This window comes from Rhinolophus sinicus, linkage group LG01 (assembly GCF_036562045.2).
Source record: "Rhinolophus sinicus isolate RSC01 linkage group LG01, ASM3656204v1, whole genome shotgun sequence".
NCBI classification, from domain to species: domain Eukaryota; kingdom Metazoa; phylum Chordata; class Mammalia; order Chiroptera; family Rhinolophidae; genus Rhinolophus; species Rhinolophus sinicus.
Window position 1 is genome coordinate 9,805,622 of NC_133751.1, and position 13,179 is coordinate 9,818,800.

At 39.8% G+C, this 13,179-nt stretch overlaps 2 protein-coding genes across 16 annotated transcripts in view; one reads left to right on the forward strand and one right to left on the reverse strand.

Annotated features, from left to right (window-relative positions):
- SON (SON DNA and RNA binding protein) overlaps positions 1-433 on the reverse strand; it is a 31,816-nt gene extending 31,383 nt beyond the window's left edge. For all 8 annotated transcript variants that reach the window (XR_012493996.1, XR_012493993.1, XR_012493997.1 and 5 more), the window contains exon 1: positions 284-433. Coding sequence is in view for 5 of the 8 variants with exons in the window: in XM_074325754.1 (XP_074181855.1) it covers positions 284-360 (77 nt within the window). In the remaining 3 variants the exon portion in view is untranslated. The remainder of the gene's footprint in view (positions 1-283) is intronic.
- An 824-nt stretch (positions 434-1,257) lies between these two features.
- Positions 1,258-13,179, forward strand: part of GART (phosphoribosylglycinamide formyltransferase, phosphoribosylglycinamide synthetase, phosphoribosylaminoimidazole synthetase) — a 34,161-nt gene continuing 22,239 nt past the window's right edge. The window contains exons 1-10 of one of the 8 annotated variants that reach the window (XM_019730222.2): positions 1,258-1,396; positions 3,618-3,768; positions 5,858-5,953; positions 6,423-6,597; positions 7,681-7,792; positions 8,539-8,607; positions 9,116-9,241; positions 11,503-11,590; positions 11,815-11,900; positions 12,416-12,584. In XM_019730222.2, coding sequence (XP_019585781.2) covers positions 3,624-3,768; positions 5,858-5,953; positions 6,423-6,597; positions 7,681-7,792; positions 8,539-8,607; positions 9,116-9,241; positions 11,503-11,590; positions 11,815-11,900; positions 12,416-12,584 — 1,066 coding nt within the window. In that variant the 5' untranslated portion in view covers positions 1,258-1,396; positions 3,618-3,623. Of the gene's footprint in view, positions 1,427-3,584; positions 3,769-5,857; positions 5,954-6,422; positions 6,598-7,680; positions 7,793-8,538; positions 8,608-9,115; positions 9,242-11,502; positions 11,591-11,814; positions 11,901-12,415; positions 12,585-13,179 lie in introns of all 8 variants that reach the window. The other 7 variants (XM_019730217.2, XM_019730225.2, XM_019730220.2 and 4 more) reach the window with 7 other exon arrangements.

The following is a 13,179-nucleotide window of genomic DNA, read 5'->3' on the forward strand; positions in this document are numbered from 1 at the left end:
TACTAACTAAAGGGTAGGAGACGACCAAACGAGAGAGAAGAGTGAGCTTCTTAACTCGGTCCTGGAGAGGAGTCTGGGATTACCTCGGAAAGAGCGAAGTTCCTCGCTGGGAAGGGAGGGAGCGGATGGGGGTGGGGGGGGCGGAAAATGGATCCCAGGCCCAGGCGGGGCTGTAGCGGGGCCTGAGGCAGGGAACGACGGCGTCTCTGAATAAAGGTGCTATGGAAGACTACATGATGCTCTATCGATCCCTTGGGAGCAGAAAAGTCTGGGAAGCGCCTACCTTGAAAGCTCCTGTTGAATTTCCCGGAATTTACTGACCACGAAAGACCTAAAAATCTGCTCGATGTTGGTAGCCATGGCGTCCGCTCCGTTCTCTCAACTCCTCCTCGCTAGTCCTCCAGTCTCCCAGAATGCCTCGGGAGGAGGCGCAGGGGCCAATTCCGTCTCTCGCAGTCCTGATTGGCTCCTGTGGGAGCGCCCGGATCTGCACGCTCTGCCAATGTACCAATCAGTGAGCACGGCCCTGCTCTCCTCCGCTGTTTCTGAGCGGCTTGGGTAGAGCTGCTGACGTTTGCGCCGCGCACGACTCTGTCCGCCATGTTAGTGACTGACGCAGGCGCCATTACAGGAGAAATCTCTCGAGGCGACTTTGTCAGTTTAAGTTGTCAGTCCCCAACAATGTTTGGAAGCTTAAGAGGCTTACTTTAGCCACTAAACTCCCGAGATTAAACGTTATGAGGAAAGGGTGTAAGAAGGGCAACATGTTGGCTACGGGGCCTCCGACATTCCCAAGTTGTTTCGGCAAGGGAGATGCATCCGGGAAAGCATTAATCAGCGCCCGCCCCCACTGATGCCAATAGGAAGGACACGATTTTACCCCATGATAGCCTATAATCAGTTTTGTTTTTAAGCAATAGGAAGTCTTGAGCGACCTGCGATCAACGCCTGGTGCATGCTAGTCAGGAGCCGGGCGTTTCACGAGACTATCACTGTAGCTGCTTGGTTCTGACTCGTTAGCAACACACAATTAGCTAAGTGTGGATTCAGCGTTTTGGGGTGCTCCCCCTCCTCAGAGACCCAGACGCTCTACGGGAGGAATAAGGACCTTAGGTGGCACCTGATGCTGTAGTATCACCTAAGCACGCAAGGAAGGGCTTGTTAGCTTTGCGCTGGAGTGGGCTCAGGCCGCACCCAAAAATGGGAGGGAACATACTGATTACCTCGCGGCAGGGCCCACGGTTTGCGCTGACCAATGGGGAAGCGAAGCCCACCGCGGGGCGGGCCGGAGCGGGGAGGAGGCGCGCGCCCCGGATCCCGGGCGGCTGACTTCCGGCGCGCGCAGTCGAACTTGTGAGTGGCAGCGGCCAGGAGGCCTTGAGTCGACATTGTGTCCGTGCGTAAGCCCTCTCCGCTTTTAAGTAAAGTACATTTATACTTTGGTTTGGGGATCTAATATCAGGAATTGAATGAACTAACTTAAGTTGAGAGATAGCTGTAGGAACTGGCTTGGCCATAGGAATACTCAATTTTTAAGTGCACTGAGCGGGGGTTCGCCATGTGCTTTTCGTTTTTAACAGGTTTACATTGGATCTGTCACTTTCCCTGCTGTCTAAGATTCAGGGCCTTTTGTATCTTTATGCTTCTTTTTTTAGGTCATAAATATAAGTTGCATATTTTCTTGTTATGCACCCATTGTGTCTAGCAGATTAGTCCACCTCTGTAATTGGTTTTTACTTTATATTACTCATCAAATCCACATCTCGTTATGTTACTCACTTGGATGACTGAGGCCCGAGAAAGTTAAGTCCCTCAACGTACCCTAGGTAATAAGGGACAGAGTCTCAACCCAAACCAGGGCACCCAGACTAGAGCCTGGCCTGACCACTCCTGGTGTAGATTCGTTCAGGCTGTCTTCTCTTCCCCCTCTTATTCAAACAAAATGTAATATTTTCTCTAGTTTTAAAGCTGTGTTTCTTTCAGATGTTTCAATGCACGTGGTAGATCTGTGTTTTCTGTTAAACTAAAATAGCTTTTCCTTTTCTGAAAAGATAATTTAGTAATTTTTTCCCCTCAGGTTTTCAATGACCACCATCTCAATTTTGCAGTATCTGATGAAAAATTGCTTCAGTTGCAATACAGGCTCCACCCCCTATTAGCTCTGACCTGCAAGTTACTTAACCTAACTGTACCTCAGTTTCTTATCTGTAAAGTGGGGATGGTAATAGTACCTCATAGAATTAGGAAGATTAAGCAAAGTAGTTCATGAAAAGCGTCTAGAATATAGCATCTGGTACAAAGTAAATGCTCAAAAAGTTAATTTTTTCTATTATCAGCTTAGGTTTTTATTTAAATGTGTAATCTTAGCATCTCACAGGAAGTTACAAATTTCAGTTTTCTTTTCCCTATTTTCAGTTTGCCTTCTACGTAATTAAATGTCTTCTGAAAATTAGTAAATTAATTTGCCAAATTATTCATTCCTTTTGCTTTTTTTTTGTTAGAACTTCTAACTTCTAAAGTATTAACTTGAGTAAAAGTACTTAAAATAAAACAAGTTAGCTTTTACTACTGCTGAATGTCAGAAATTGTACTAATTGTTTATATAAATATCCTTTCAGTTCATCCTTAAGTAACCTTGTAAGGCAAATTTTCTCCCATCTTTTAAGATGTGAAGAAATTGAATTACAAATAGTAAGAGCTTACCCAAAGTCACACTGCTAACCAGTGGAGAGATAGCTGTTGTACTCATCCTGCTCAGAATCAAATGCCAGAACAATGTGAGACATGTTCAAATTTGATTTTTGCCTTCTCTACTGATTTTCTAAAATACTGCACTAATTTCTTAAATCAGAGGTCAGCAACCTATGACCCTTATGCCAATCTTTCCTGTCAACTGTTTTTGTACAGCCCACCAAATAAGGATAGTTTTTACATTATTAAATGGTTGGGGGAAAAAGAACGGTGTTTTTACGACACCTGAAAATTAAAATTAAAATTGCAGTGTCCATAAACAATAGTTTTATTAAAACACAGCCACGCTTATCCTTTATGAACCTCTGATTACTTTCTATTGCTTAGAGCAGAGATAGGCAAATTATGACCTACTGCCCATCGCCTGTTTTTGTAAGTTTTTACTGGACATAGCCACATTCATTTACTGAGGTATTGTCTGTGGTTGTTTTCATGCTACAGGAGACGATCACAAGATTTAAAACTAGTTATTTTGAGTTCTGGTCTAGATTTAAAACATGGGGATTCATTTTTAACTGAGGTTCGATAATTATATCTTCTAAAAACCCAAAAGGTTATTGTTCATACAAGGTTTGTTTTTTGTTTTGTTTTTTAATCCAATAAGGAGTTAAAGTCACCATTTTACTCCTTAACTTAGCTGTCTAGGCTCGTCTGCCTCATTTTTAAAATACCTCCCTAATCCTCATGAATACAGTCATATTTCTCAAATTATTTCATTTCTCAAATTCATCCTGACTTTTCACAAATGAATCGTTGGAATACATCATATTTAAAAATTGTGATTTCTAAAGTATGTGCATTCTGAAATACCGATTGTGGTTTTCTTTCTGCAGCTCTCATTTTCCTTCTGAATTCCTGCTTTGCAGACAGCAATGGCAGCCCGAGTACTTGTAATTGGCAATGGAGGAAGAGAGCATGCACTGGCCTGGAAACTTGCACAGTCTAATCATGTCAAGCAGGTGTTGGTTGCCCCAGGAAATGCAGGCACTGCCTGCTCTGAAAAGATTTCAAATGCTGGTAATCATGTTTTAATTATAAATGATAAACTGTCAACCGCATCTGTTTTTTATAAGGTCAATTGCTATTCAGATTTGAATGCTTTTCTTAACCTTAAAGTTTATGAGGTAATTTGAATGTTTGCCATATATTGTAAATGTAAGGTATACTGTTGCTCGGTATATAGCATTTCCTTATCTTAAATTATAAAACACGTCCATTAAAAAAGTCACACATGCCCAATGTAGGTTAAAGGCATTTTAATGTGTAGTTTTGGACATGAAAACTTGAGCAGTGCTATTAAGTTCTGACAATTCTATCTCCATCATAGATCTCAGCCTTTATCTCTTTAACTGGTAAAAATGAAAAAATTATCAGTTCTTATGCTATATTGAACTCTTCAATGGCTTCTTATAGCACTTAAAATAAAACTCAAAAGTCCTTAGTGTTCCTTATGAAGCCCTTTGTGATCTGGCCGCTGCCTGCTTTCCAGTCTTATTTTTCATATCCTTTGTTTTCTTTTCACTGTGCTCTAGCCGTGCAGGCCTGCCAATTTCCCAAACAGAGCTGCCTAGGCCTTTGTATTTGTTCCCACCTCCAGCATCAGTGGCTCCTCATTATTTCAGATCTCAGCTTATATGTTATCTCCTCAAAGAGGACTTTCCTAAAGTTTCTAAGTAAAGCATGTCCACCTCACATTTTATTTGTTTGCGATTATGAACCATTATCTATATTTATTTTTTACTTGTCTATTGTCTGTCTCCTACCTTCACTTCACCCCTGGAATGTAAGCTGTAGGAGGTAAGCTACATCAGGGCAAGGAATTCAACTGTCTTGGTTTGTACTGTGTGCCCTGTGCCTAGTACCCTATGTGGCTCATAGTATGTATTGGAGAGAAGACTATCACCCAGCAAGCCATAAACTGGGAGAAGATAATAGCATACACAGGACCAAAAATAAGAATAATAACAAAAAGATAAATAAGGAAATATCTGCTTCCCTGGAATCTTAGCTAGGGGGTGAGATATTGTATGTTTATTGAAGAACTAGCACATTTTATGTAAAAGCAATTGATGCCATGCAGGCCAGCCCCTGAAAATCTCCCAGATTGTCCTGAGGCTGCTACCACTTGCAGAGACAAGCTAGGTGTGCCCTCTTCCGCATGCCACCCTCTGCTGTGCTGAGGTACTTGGCTCTTCTCAGCCCACTTGTGTTTGCAGCTGCTCACCCAGAGTGCATTGTACTCCATCCTTATTCCACTCAGGCAGTTCCTGTGGACTGAGAACTCTACCCTTTCTGTACTTATCCCCAACACATCACAAATACCATATATGTGCAGGGTAATGGAGGTTTCAGCTAACTTAAGAAAAGGGATCCAGGTACAGTGAAGCAGGAGAGCACTTATAGAACCAACCCATGCTTAGTATATGGTTGATCCTACTGCCAGTTAATTAGAACTCCATCAAGAAAGAAAATTTACCTGGCTTGTAGTTTGGAGAAGCGAGCAAGGTCTTAAAATCATTTAGTTCTTAGCTTATACATCTGTGCACAGAGACTCCACCAGAAATAGCCTCCCAATTCACCTCATATCAAATTTGCCTCATTTGTTCACAATTGGTTTTTTCTTTATTTATGTATTACCCAACATTCCCTTGCTTAGAATATAAGGATCCTAAGTGTAGGGATCCTGTTTGTGTTAACATCTTAATGCAGTGACTAGAAGAGTATCTAAAGCATGTGGTTCTCAGTAAATCTTGAAAGAATGACATTAAAAGACTGGTTTCTGAATATACATTTTTGTTTACTATACAGTCAACACTAGTGACATGAACACCATAGTCGAGAAGGTTCTCTATAGCTCTTTGGGAAGCTTACTGGTGTTTTCATCTAACTGGCTAAAGCGGTGGCAGAGAACTGAGCTTTATTGGTCAGCCTAATCCCCTCTGCTCTGACTTTCTCATGGTGAAACTCGTCTGTACCAGTAAAAGAAAACCAACAGTTAGTAGGCATAACAAAGTGTAGTACTTAGTTTTCAGTGTGACACTTCGATAACTTATTAAATAATATTTTTGTAAGTGATGTGGGTTTGTTGTTTTGTTTCTGTTCACAGCCATCTCCATCAGTGATCACAGTGCTCTTGCTCAGTTCTGCAAAGATGAGAAAATCGAATTGGTAGTTGTCGGACCAGAGGCACCTCTGGCTGCTGGTAAAGATCATTTCTGTTTATTGTTACAGTATGTCTAGTGCCAAAGGAACTTGGAGCTCATCTAATCCAATTCATTTTAGAGATGAGGGTTTCTAATGTAATATTACATTGGAAAAAAAGCTTTCACCCTCTTGAAATTTATGGATTCTAGATTTTTTTCTCAAGCATCAGCAATGTGCTAAGTGAGAGATCAAATCTGCAGCTGTGGGAAGCATACGTTTTTATTCTGCTCTCTTACGGTATCAGTAATCCATATATTTGAATAAAACAAATAACTTCTGCTGGATTTGAATCACATGTTGGTAGCATTTTTGTTTATATCTTGTAGACAACACGAAAATCTTAGTTATTCTCTGCCACCAGTCGTCTGTTTTATCTCAATGTATATTTAGTCTAATCCTAATTCTTCAGAATGGAAAGGCACCATAAAGACCTTGGCTCACCTCATGCTGCTTGTTTCCATCCATAGGAATTGTTGGGAACCTGACATCTGCAGGAGTGAAATGTTTTGGCCCCACAGCAGAGGCAGCTCAGTTAGAGTCCAGCAAAAGATTTGCAAAAGAATTTATGGACCGACATGGAATCCCAACTGCACAATGGAGAGCTTTCACCAAACCTAAAGAGGCCTCCAGCTTCATTATGAGGTAGATAGAAGACTGACTGTGAAGGGCAGTTGTTTTGTTGTGATAGTTAAATATACGGGTCACTTTTATGTCGCAAGTTTATTGTAACATAATTATGGGGGAAAGATCAGTCTATGTAGGTTGCCTTTTTCCAACATCAAAATAAAGTGGGCTTCTGTGCATATAGTACACTCTTCTGGCCTTGCTGAAAGAGGCTTTTTATATATTTATTAGTGAATAGTTTTAGGGGAAAAGATACATTTGGTTTTACAGTCATGCACTATTTTGACAGCCAAATTGACACAGTGGCATCTACAACATAAAGAATATTGATTTTTTTCCATAAGTAATTAACCAGAGTGAGAAATCATTGCTTGACATTCTGCCAGCACTGCTCAACTCTAAATTTTAAACATCCTTGTTCTCAATATTACATGAAAAACATTGAGAAATTCATGAACGTTGGTAGACATATGACTTTGCCCTTTTTTGTTGACACTTCTCCCTGTGACCTGGTATGTTTTCTTTTTAGTGGTGTCAGCTTCATTCTTTATTCATTCTAAATCTTACAGAGTTTCTTAAACACTGAATATTATCATTTCCTAGTAGCCGGATGCCTTGGGTAAGTAACAGTTTTGTTACTTTGGGTAAATCTTTCTGATCTCCGGTTCCACTCAACAGAAGAAATTACCAGCAACAGTTTCTGATGTGTTCTTTCAGAAATGGTCTATGTGCCCATGTTTATATTGCTCTTACAAAGCCGTATCTTCTACTTGAATGAGAGTATGATTCACTACTTTGTGTCATAAAGATCATTCTATACCAGTGCTCTACAACTGCTTTATTCTTCCAAAGATTTTGCCAATATGCTCTCATAATAAGTGAAAAAAGGAAAATTGTATGTGCGATATGATCACGACTATAAATGAATACGTAGGGGGAAAATTCCTGGTGGGAAACACATCAAAAGGGTGTTGGTATGATCATGAATTTTTCTTTCTGCTTTTCACTTGTTGCTATAGCATATCATTAACAAAATCCCGAAGCATTTTATCCCGAATGATAAGGGTTTATTGGCTATTGAAGACCGCTCTGTCTTCACAGTGAAGACTTCCCTGCTTTGGTTGTGAAGGCCAGCGGTCTTGCAGCTGGGAAAGGGGTGATTGTTGCAAAGAGCAAAGAAGAGGCCTGCCAAGCTGTGCAGGAGATCATGCAGGTAGGTTGAGTCCTCTGGAAAAGTAAGTTCCTAATCACACTGGGTAAATACTCTTAACGTTTACAAAATGTTCCTCGAAATAAGGAAAACAAATCTAGCAAACATACAGGTAAGTTATTGTGCCTAATACCCTGTATTATATCCATCTCTGTAAGAGTTGTTATAGATCTACACTGATAGCTAAACCATGATTCTGTTCTTTGGAAGTAAGTTCTAGCATCCTTTGTTGTCTGGTACTGAAAAATAGAAAATCCTCAGTCTACAGAACATACAAATAAATTCTCAACTATCCATGAGGACAAAATTATTTGTGCTTTGTGCCCCTGGCCTCAGAGAAGTGAAGTAATGAATTAATATACTTTTCTTTTCTTTTATGATCCATCTTGGTTGTTGTGGCTTCCTTCCTTTTAGATGAATTATTATAGGCAAACATATAAAATCAATCAGAAATAAAAATTAAATGTCAATGATGAAAACATTTGTTTTTCCATTACCTTGTTTGAAACTGGACAGCGTGATCCCCAGGAGAGTATTAGTGACACACTCATCTGTACCAGTGCTAGCTCTGTATCATTGCCACTATAAAAACAGGAAACATTTACATATTCTTTTGAGGCTTTCAGAAAGGGAAAAGGAAATTACAATACCAATGTATTGGTTCATAATACAAATGGTAGACAATAACAGCCAATTAAGTAAATATTAAAAGCTTACAATTTACCTTTTTTTTTTTAATCTACAAAAAGGATAAAGCTTTTGGAGCAGCTGGAGAAACAATTGTCATTGAAGAACTTCTTGAAGGAGAAGAGGTGTCTGTAAGTATATTTATCTTTGGGGCTTTTATGGAGGATAGAAGCTGTGGTGTCTGACCTATGAGCCCCAAACGACTTGATTTACCCTGGTTGTTTCATCTGAAAGCATAAGCCCAACAGTTACAAAGAAATTTGTATGCATTTAGTATTTGGGATGTACATGAAAAAAGAACTTACCTTCTTTTAATCTTCCCCAGTGTCTCAGTAAGAGACTTGGACTTATATCACAAATTATTTAAAAGGGGCAAAGGCTGAAATATTTTACTTTGCAAGTAGTTTGGATATTTTTCCTAACCTAGCTCAAAAATTACAGATCCTTCAGAAATTGAATATACAAGATCTGGTTCTTGATATAGGTAGCTTAGGGTTAGTTATGTTTCAACTCATTTTACCTTAAAAAAAGAAGACTTTTCCTCTAAGAAGAGTTAAGGTGCATATAGTTCTCCTTATTAAATTTTTTTTTTTTACTTTCTGGCATTTAAGCTAAGTGGCCTATTTGTTTTCTGTCCAGTGTCTCTGCTTCACTGATGGAAGGACTGTGGCCCCTATGCCCCCAGCACAGGACCATAAGCGATTGCTGGAAGGAGATCACGGCCCCAACACAGGGGGGATGGGAGCCTATTGTCCGGCACCTCAGGTACTTCCCAAAGGCTCAGCTAAAGTTCCCTAGTAATTGGTCTTCTCAAAGAGCTCTCAGACAATGCTTTTCTGTCTTGTATATTTCTGTAAATGATTACCCATCAGTAATTTGTTTTTCCTATTAAGTGAAATGGCATTTATGGTATCTCTTCTAGTCTCTCTAAAATTAACCTTTTCAAAAAAGCCTTTGAAAAACTAATTTAAGTATAGATTGAACAGATCTTCTGGCCCCTCCTCTCTGTACCCTATTTTTAACCCATGGGAGACAATTATAGTCTAGAATTATCTTTTATTCATCTTTGGATATCCAGGACCCAGCACAGAAGTGCTCAGTGAGAGAGAGAGAGACAGAGAGAGAGAGAGAGACAGAGAGAGACAGAGAGAGAGAGATATGAATTGAGAACCCAGTCAGACAATAATTTGTTCTTCTGGTCTTTCTACTTGATAATGGATAGATAAAGTATATTTCCAAACAATTTCTGGACAGTTTTTATAAGAAATCTGCATTGAGTGTATTATAAGTACATTAACACTTCAGAAACTCACCCATTCTTTCCACTGATGATAATCATAAACTGTGCTAATAATGTAGTGCCTTTCAGATTTTTTTCTTGATTAAAAACCAAACAGGATTTGCGTTATTCTTTTTATTTAATGAATTCTTTGTTTGCAATATTATAATCTTCCCTCCCCATTTCCTTCTGCCTCCCCCTCACACCCTGGTTCAAGCCGTTGTTTCTCGGTTTAGTTGTATAGGACACAGCTCCCTGGCCCATGCTGGTATTAGGAGCCTTGTGCTCCCCCCGGCTGAGGCGGTCAGTTGCCAGTCGACGTTCAGCAGCTCTCGGCAGCTCTTGCCGCCTGCCAGCCACTCTCCATGGCTCCCGGCCACTCACGCTGGCCACTCATGGCAGCACACAGCAGCCCACGGCAGTTCACGCCAACCTCTGGCTGCTCACGCCAACCTTTGTCTCCAGCTCCAGAAAGAGCTTTTGTTCACAATCTTAGCTGTAGAGGGCGCAGCTCACTGGCCCATGTGGGAATCAAACTGGTGATCTCAGTGTTAGGAGCACGGTGCACCAACCACCTGAGCCACTGGGCCGGCCCTCTTTATTCTTTATTGTTTAAAGTTTTTTATTTTTCAATTACAGTTGACATTCAATGCTGCATTAGTTTCAGGTGTACAGCATACCAGTTAGACATTTATATAACTTACAAAGTGATCACCCCTCTTAAGTCTAGTACCCACCTGACACCAGTTGTTACAGTATTATTGACAATATTCCCTATGCTGTACTTTACATCCACATGACTATTTTGTAACTACCAATTTGTACTTCCTAATGCTTTTACCTTTTCACCCTGCTCCCAACCACCCTCCCATCTGGCAACCATCAAAATGTTCTCTGTGTCTATGAGTTCATTTCCATTTTATTTGTTCATTTATTTTGTTCTATATATTTCACTTAGCATAATACCCTCTAGGTCCATCCATGTTGTCGCAAATGGTAAGATTTCATTCTTTTTTGTGGCCGAGTAATATTCCATTGTTATATGTACCACATCCTTTTTATCCAGTTTTCTATCAGTGGACACTTACGTTGCTTCCATATCTTGGGTCTTATAAATAATGCTTCAGTGAACATGGGGATGCATATATCTTTTCTAATTAGATTCCAAATGGCTTTCTTCCGATACTTTAGACTTTATAAGTATTAAAACTACCATTTGGTAGAAGATAGTTTTAATATAAGGACTATCTCTAGGTCTCATTTTTACAATTAAATTCATAAACTCATATTCTTAAGTTTATAGGCTTATGAAATATGCGTAGAATATACTGGAAAGAATCAAAGGAGCCTCTAAATGGGAGAGGAATTTTTTCATTTTTATTATGTTTCAGGAAACGTTTTAGTTAAGTGTTAAGCGTGTATATGTTTGAAAATCTATAGGTTTAATAGTAAAAGGTGCTTTAACAGTCGGTTATGAAATGGTAATTGATGCTGCTCTATAAATACATAATCCAGCTTCTGCTTATGGTAATTTTTAACTCTCAGAGGTCATCTTTCCTATTTTATAAGAATGAGGCTGAATACCTACTTGATAGGGCCAATGTGAGTATTTAAAACGTTTATGAATTTAAAGTGCTCAGCCTATCTGAGATAGTAAATAAATGATAGTTGTCCCCTTTCATTGTCCCATGCAAGGTGATTTTTTTCAGATACTGATTGCATTTACATATTGCTGTCTGTTCCCCAGGTTCCTAAGGATTTGTTGCTAAAAATTAAAAATACCATTCTTCAGCGGACAGTGGATGGCATGCAGCAGGAGGGTATGCCATATACAGGTAAGCACATCGATGTCATTTTATTATTCATGGAGTAACTTGACACCTTTGGCAAAACTTCCCTGTTTTCTCTTTTTTTCACTACCTTTTAATTGACCATTGTTGTAACATTTGTTATGGCTATTCAAAAACTTCAAGTATTAGAAGTTTATGTTCTAATTTTCATAGTCACAATACAATGTCTTCATTATTTTTTGTGTTTTGTTTTCTCTTTTTTAATGAAGGTATTCTCTATGCTGGTATAATGCTGACTAAGGATGGCCCAAAAGTTCTGGAGTTTAATTGCCGTTTCGGTGATCCAGAGTGCCAGGTGGATGAAAAGTATTACTTTGTAGAAGATGTATATTGTTTTAATCTCAGGATTTATCAACCTTGGAATAATTACCTTTGAGAAATATAGTTAACCCTTGAACAACACGGGCTTGAACTGTGGGTACACTTATACATGAATTTTTTAAATATATATACAGTCAGCCCTCTATGTCCCTGGGTTTCACCTCTTTGATTCAGCCACTGGCATATTGGCAGTTGGGAATCCACAGATTCGGAGGCCCACTGTCTGCATCCTACGCCATTTTATATAAGGGACTTGAGCATCTGCAGATTTTGGTCTGGGAGGGCCTGGAACCAATCCCTCACGGATACCAGTGGACGACCATAGTTAAGTTTTTAGGGAGTGAAAAGTTATTCGTGGATTTTCCAACTGTACAGGGTTTCAGTGCCACTACCCCTACGTTGTTCATGGGTCAACAGTATGTGCAAGTTTTGCTGGTATCCCAGTGATTAAAATGTTTCTCAATTGCCATGTTAATTATGTTTTTCCAGGTTATCCTCCCACTTCTTAAAAGTGATCTTTACGAAGTGATTCAGTCTACCTTAGATGGCCTGCTGTGTACCTCTCCACCCCTTTGGCTTGAAAACCGCACTGCCATAACTGTTGTCATGGCAAGTAAAGGTTATCCAGGAGACTACACCAAGGGTGTGGAGGTAACAGGTGAATGTTAGAGAACAAAAGCTTGAATTACAATGTGACAAGTCACTAGTGCCACTGTCACTAGGTCCAGTTGACTGTAGGTCTCCATGCCATGTTCTGCTCCTCTTAAGGGTGTAAACCCATCAGAAACCTTTCAGGGGGTCTTAACGTACTCATGTTGTTTATTGGGTATGAGTGTTCAGATATCCACAATCACTGTATTTAAAGAAATGTCATCCATTTCCTTTCCTCTACACAAGGAAGACTGAAGTGGGCCTGGCCAAGAGCCAGGAAGATAATGGAACTGTATGAGAATTAGAAGCACATTAGTATAAACTGCATCGATGAGATACAGTTCAGAGATCTGATCTCATCACACATGGATTCCTGCAGTTTGCAGTGCACCCTGTAGTCACCTTGGGTGGTAGAATTCAAGCTTTCAAAAGTATGGCCTTCTGTTCTGTTTCTCTTTACAGGAGGTAAGGCGTCTAGTTAAAATGACGTTAAGTAAAACTTTAAAATGCCAACTAAGTTCCAGTGCCAAAAGCCCAAAGGCAGACCTCTGTGATCCCTAGCAGGCTGTAGCTTGGCCTCCCTTGGTACCCCAAAAGTGTGT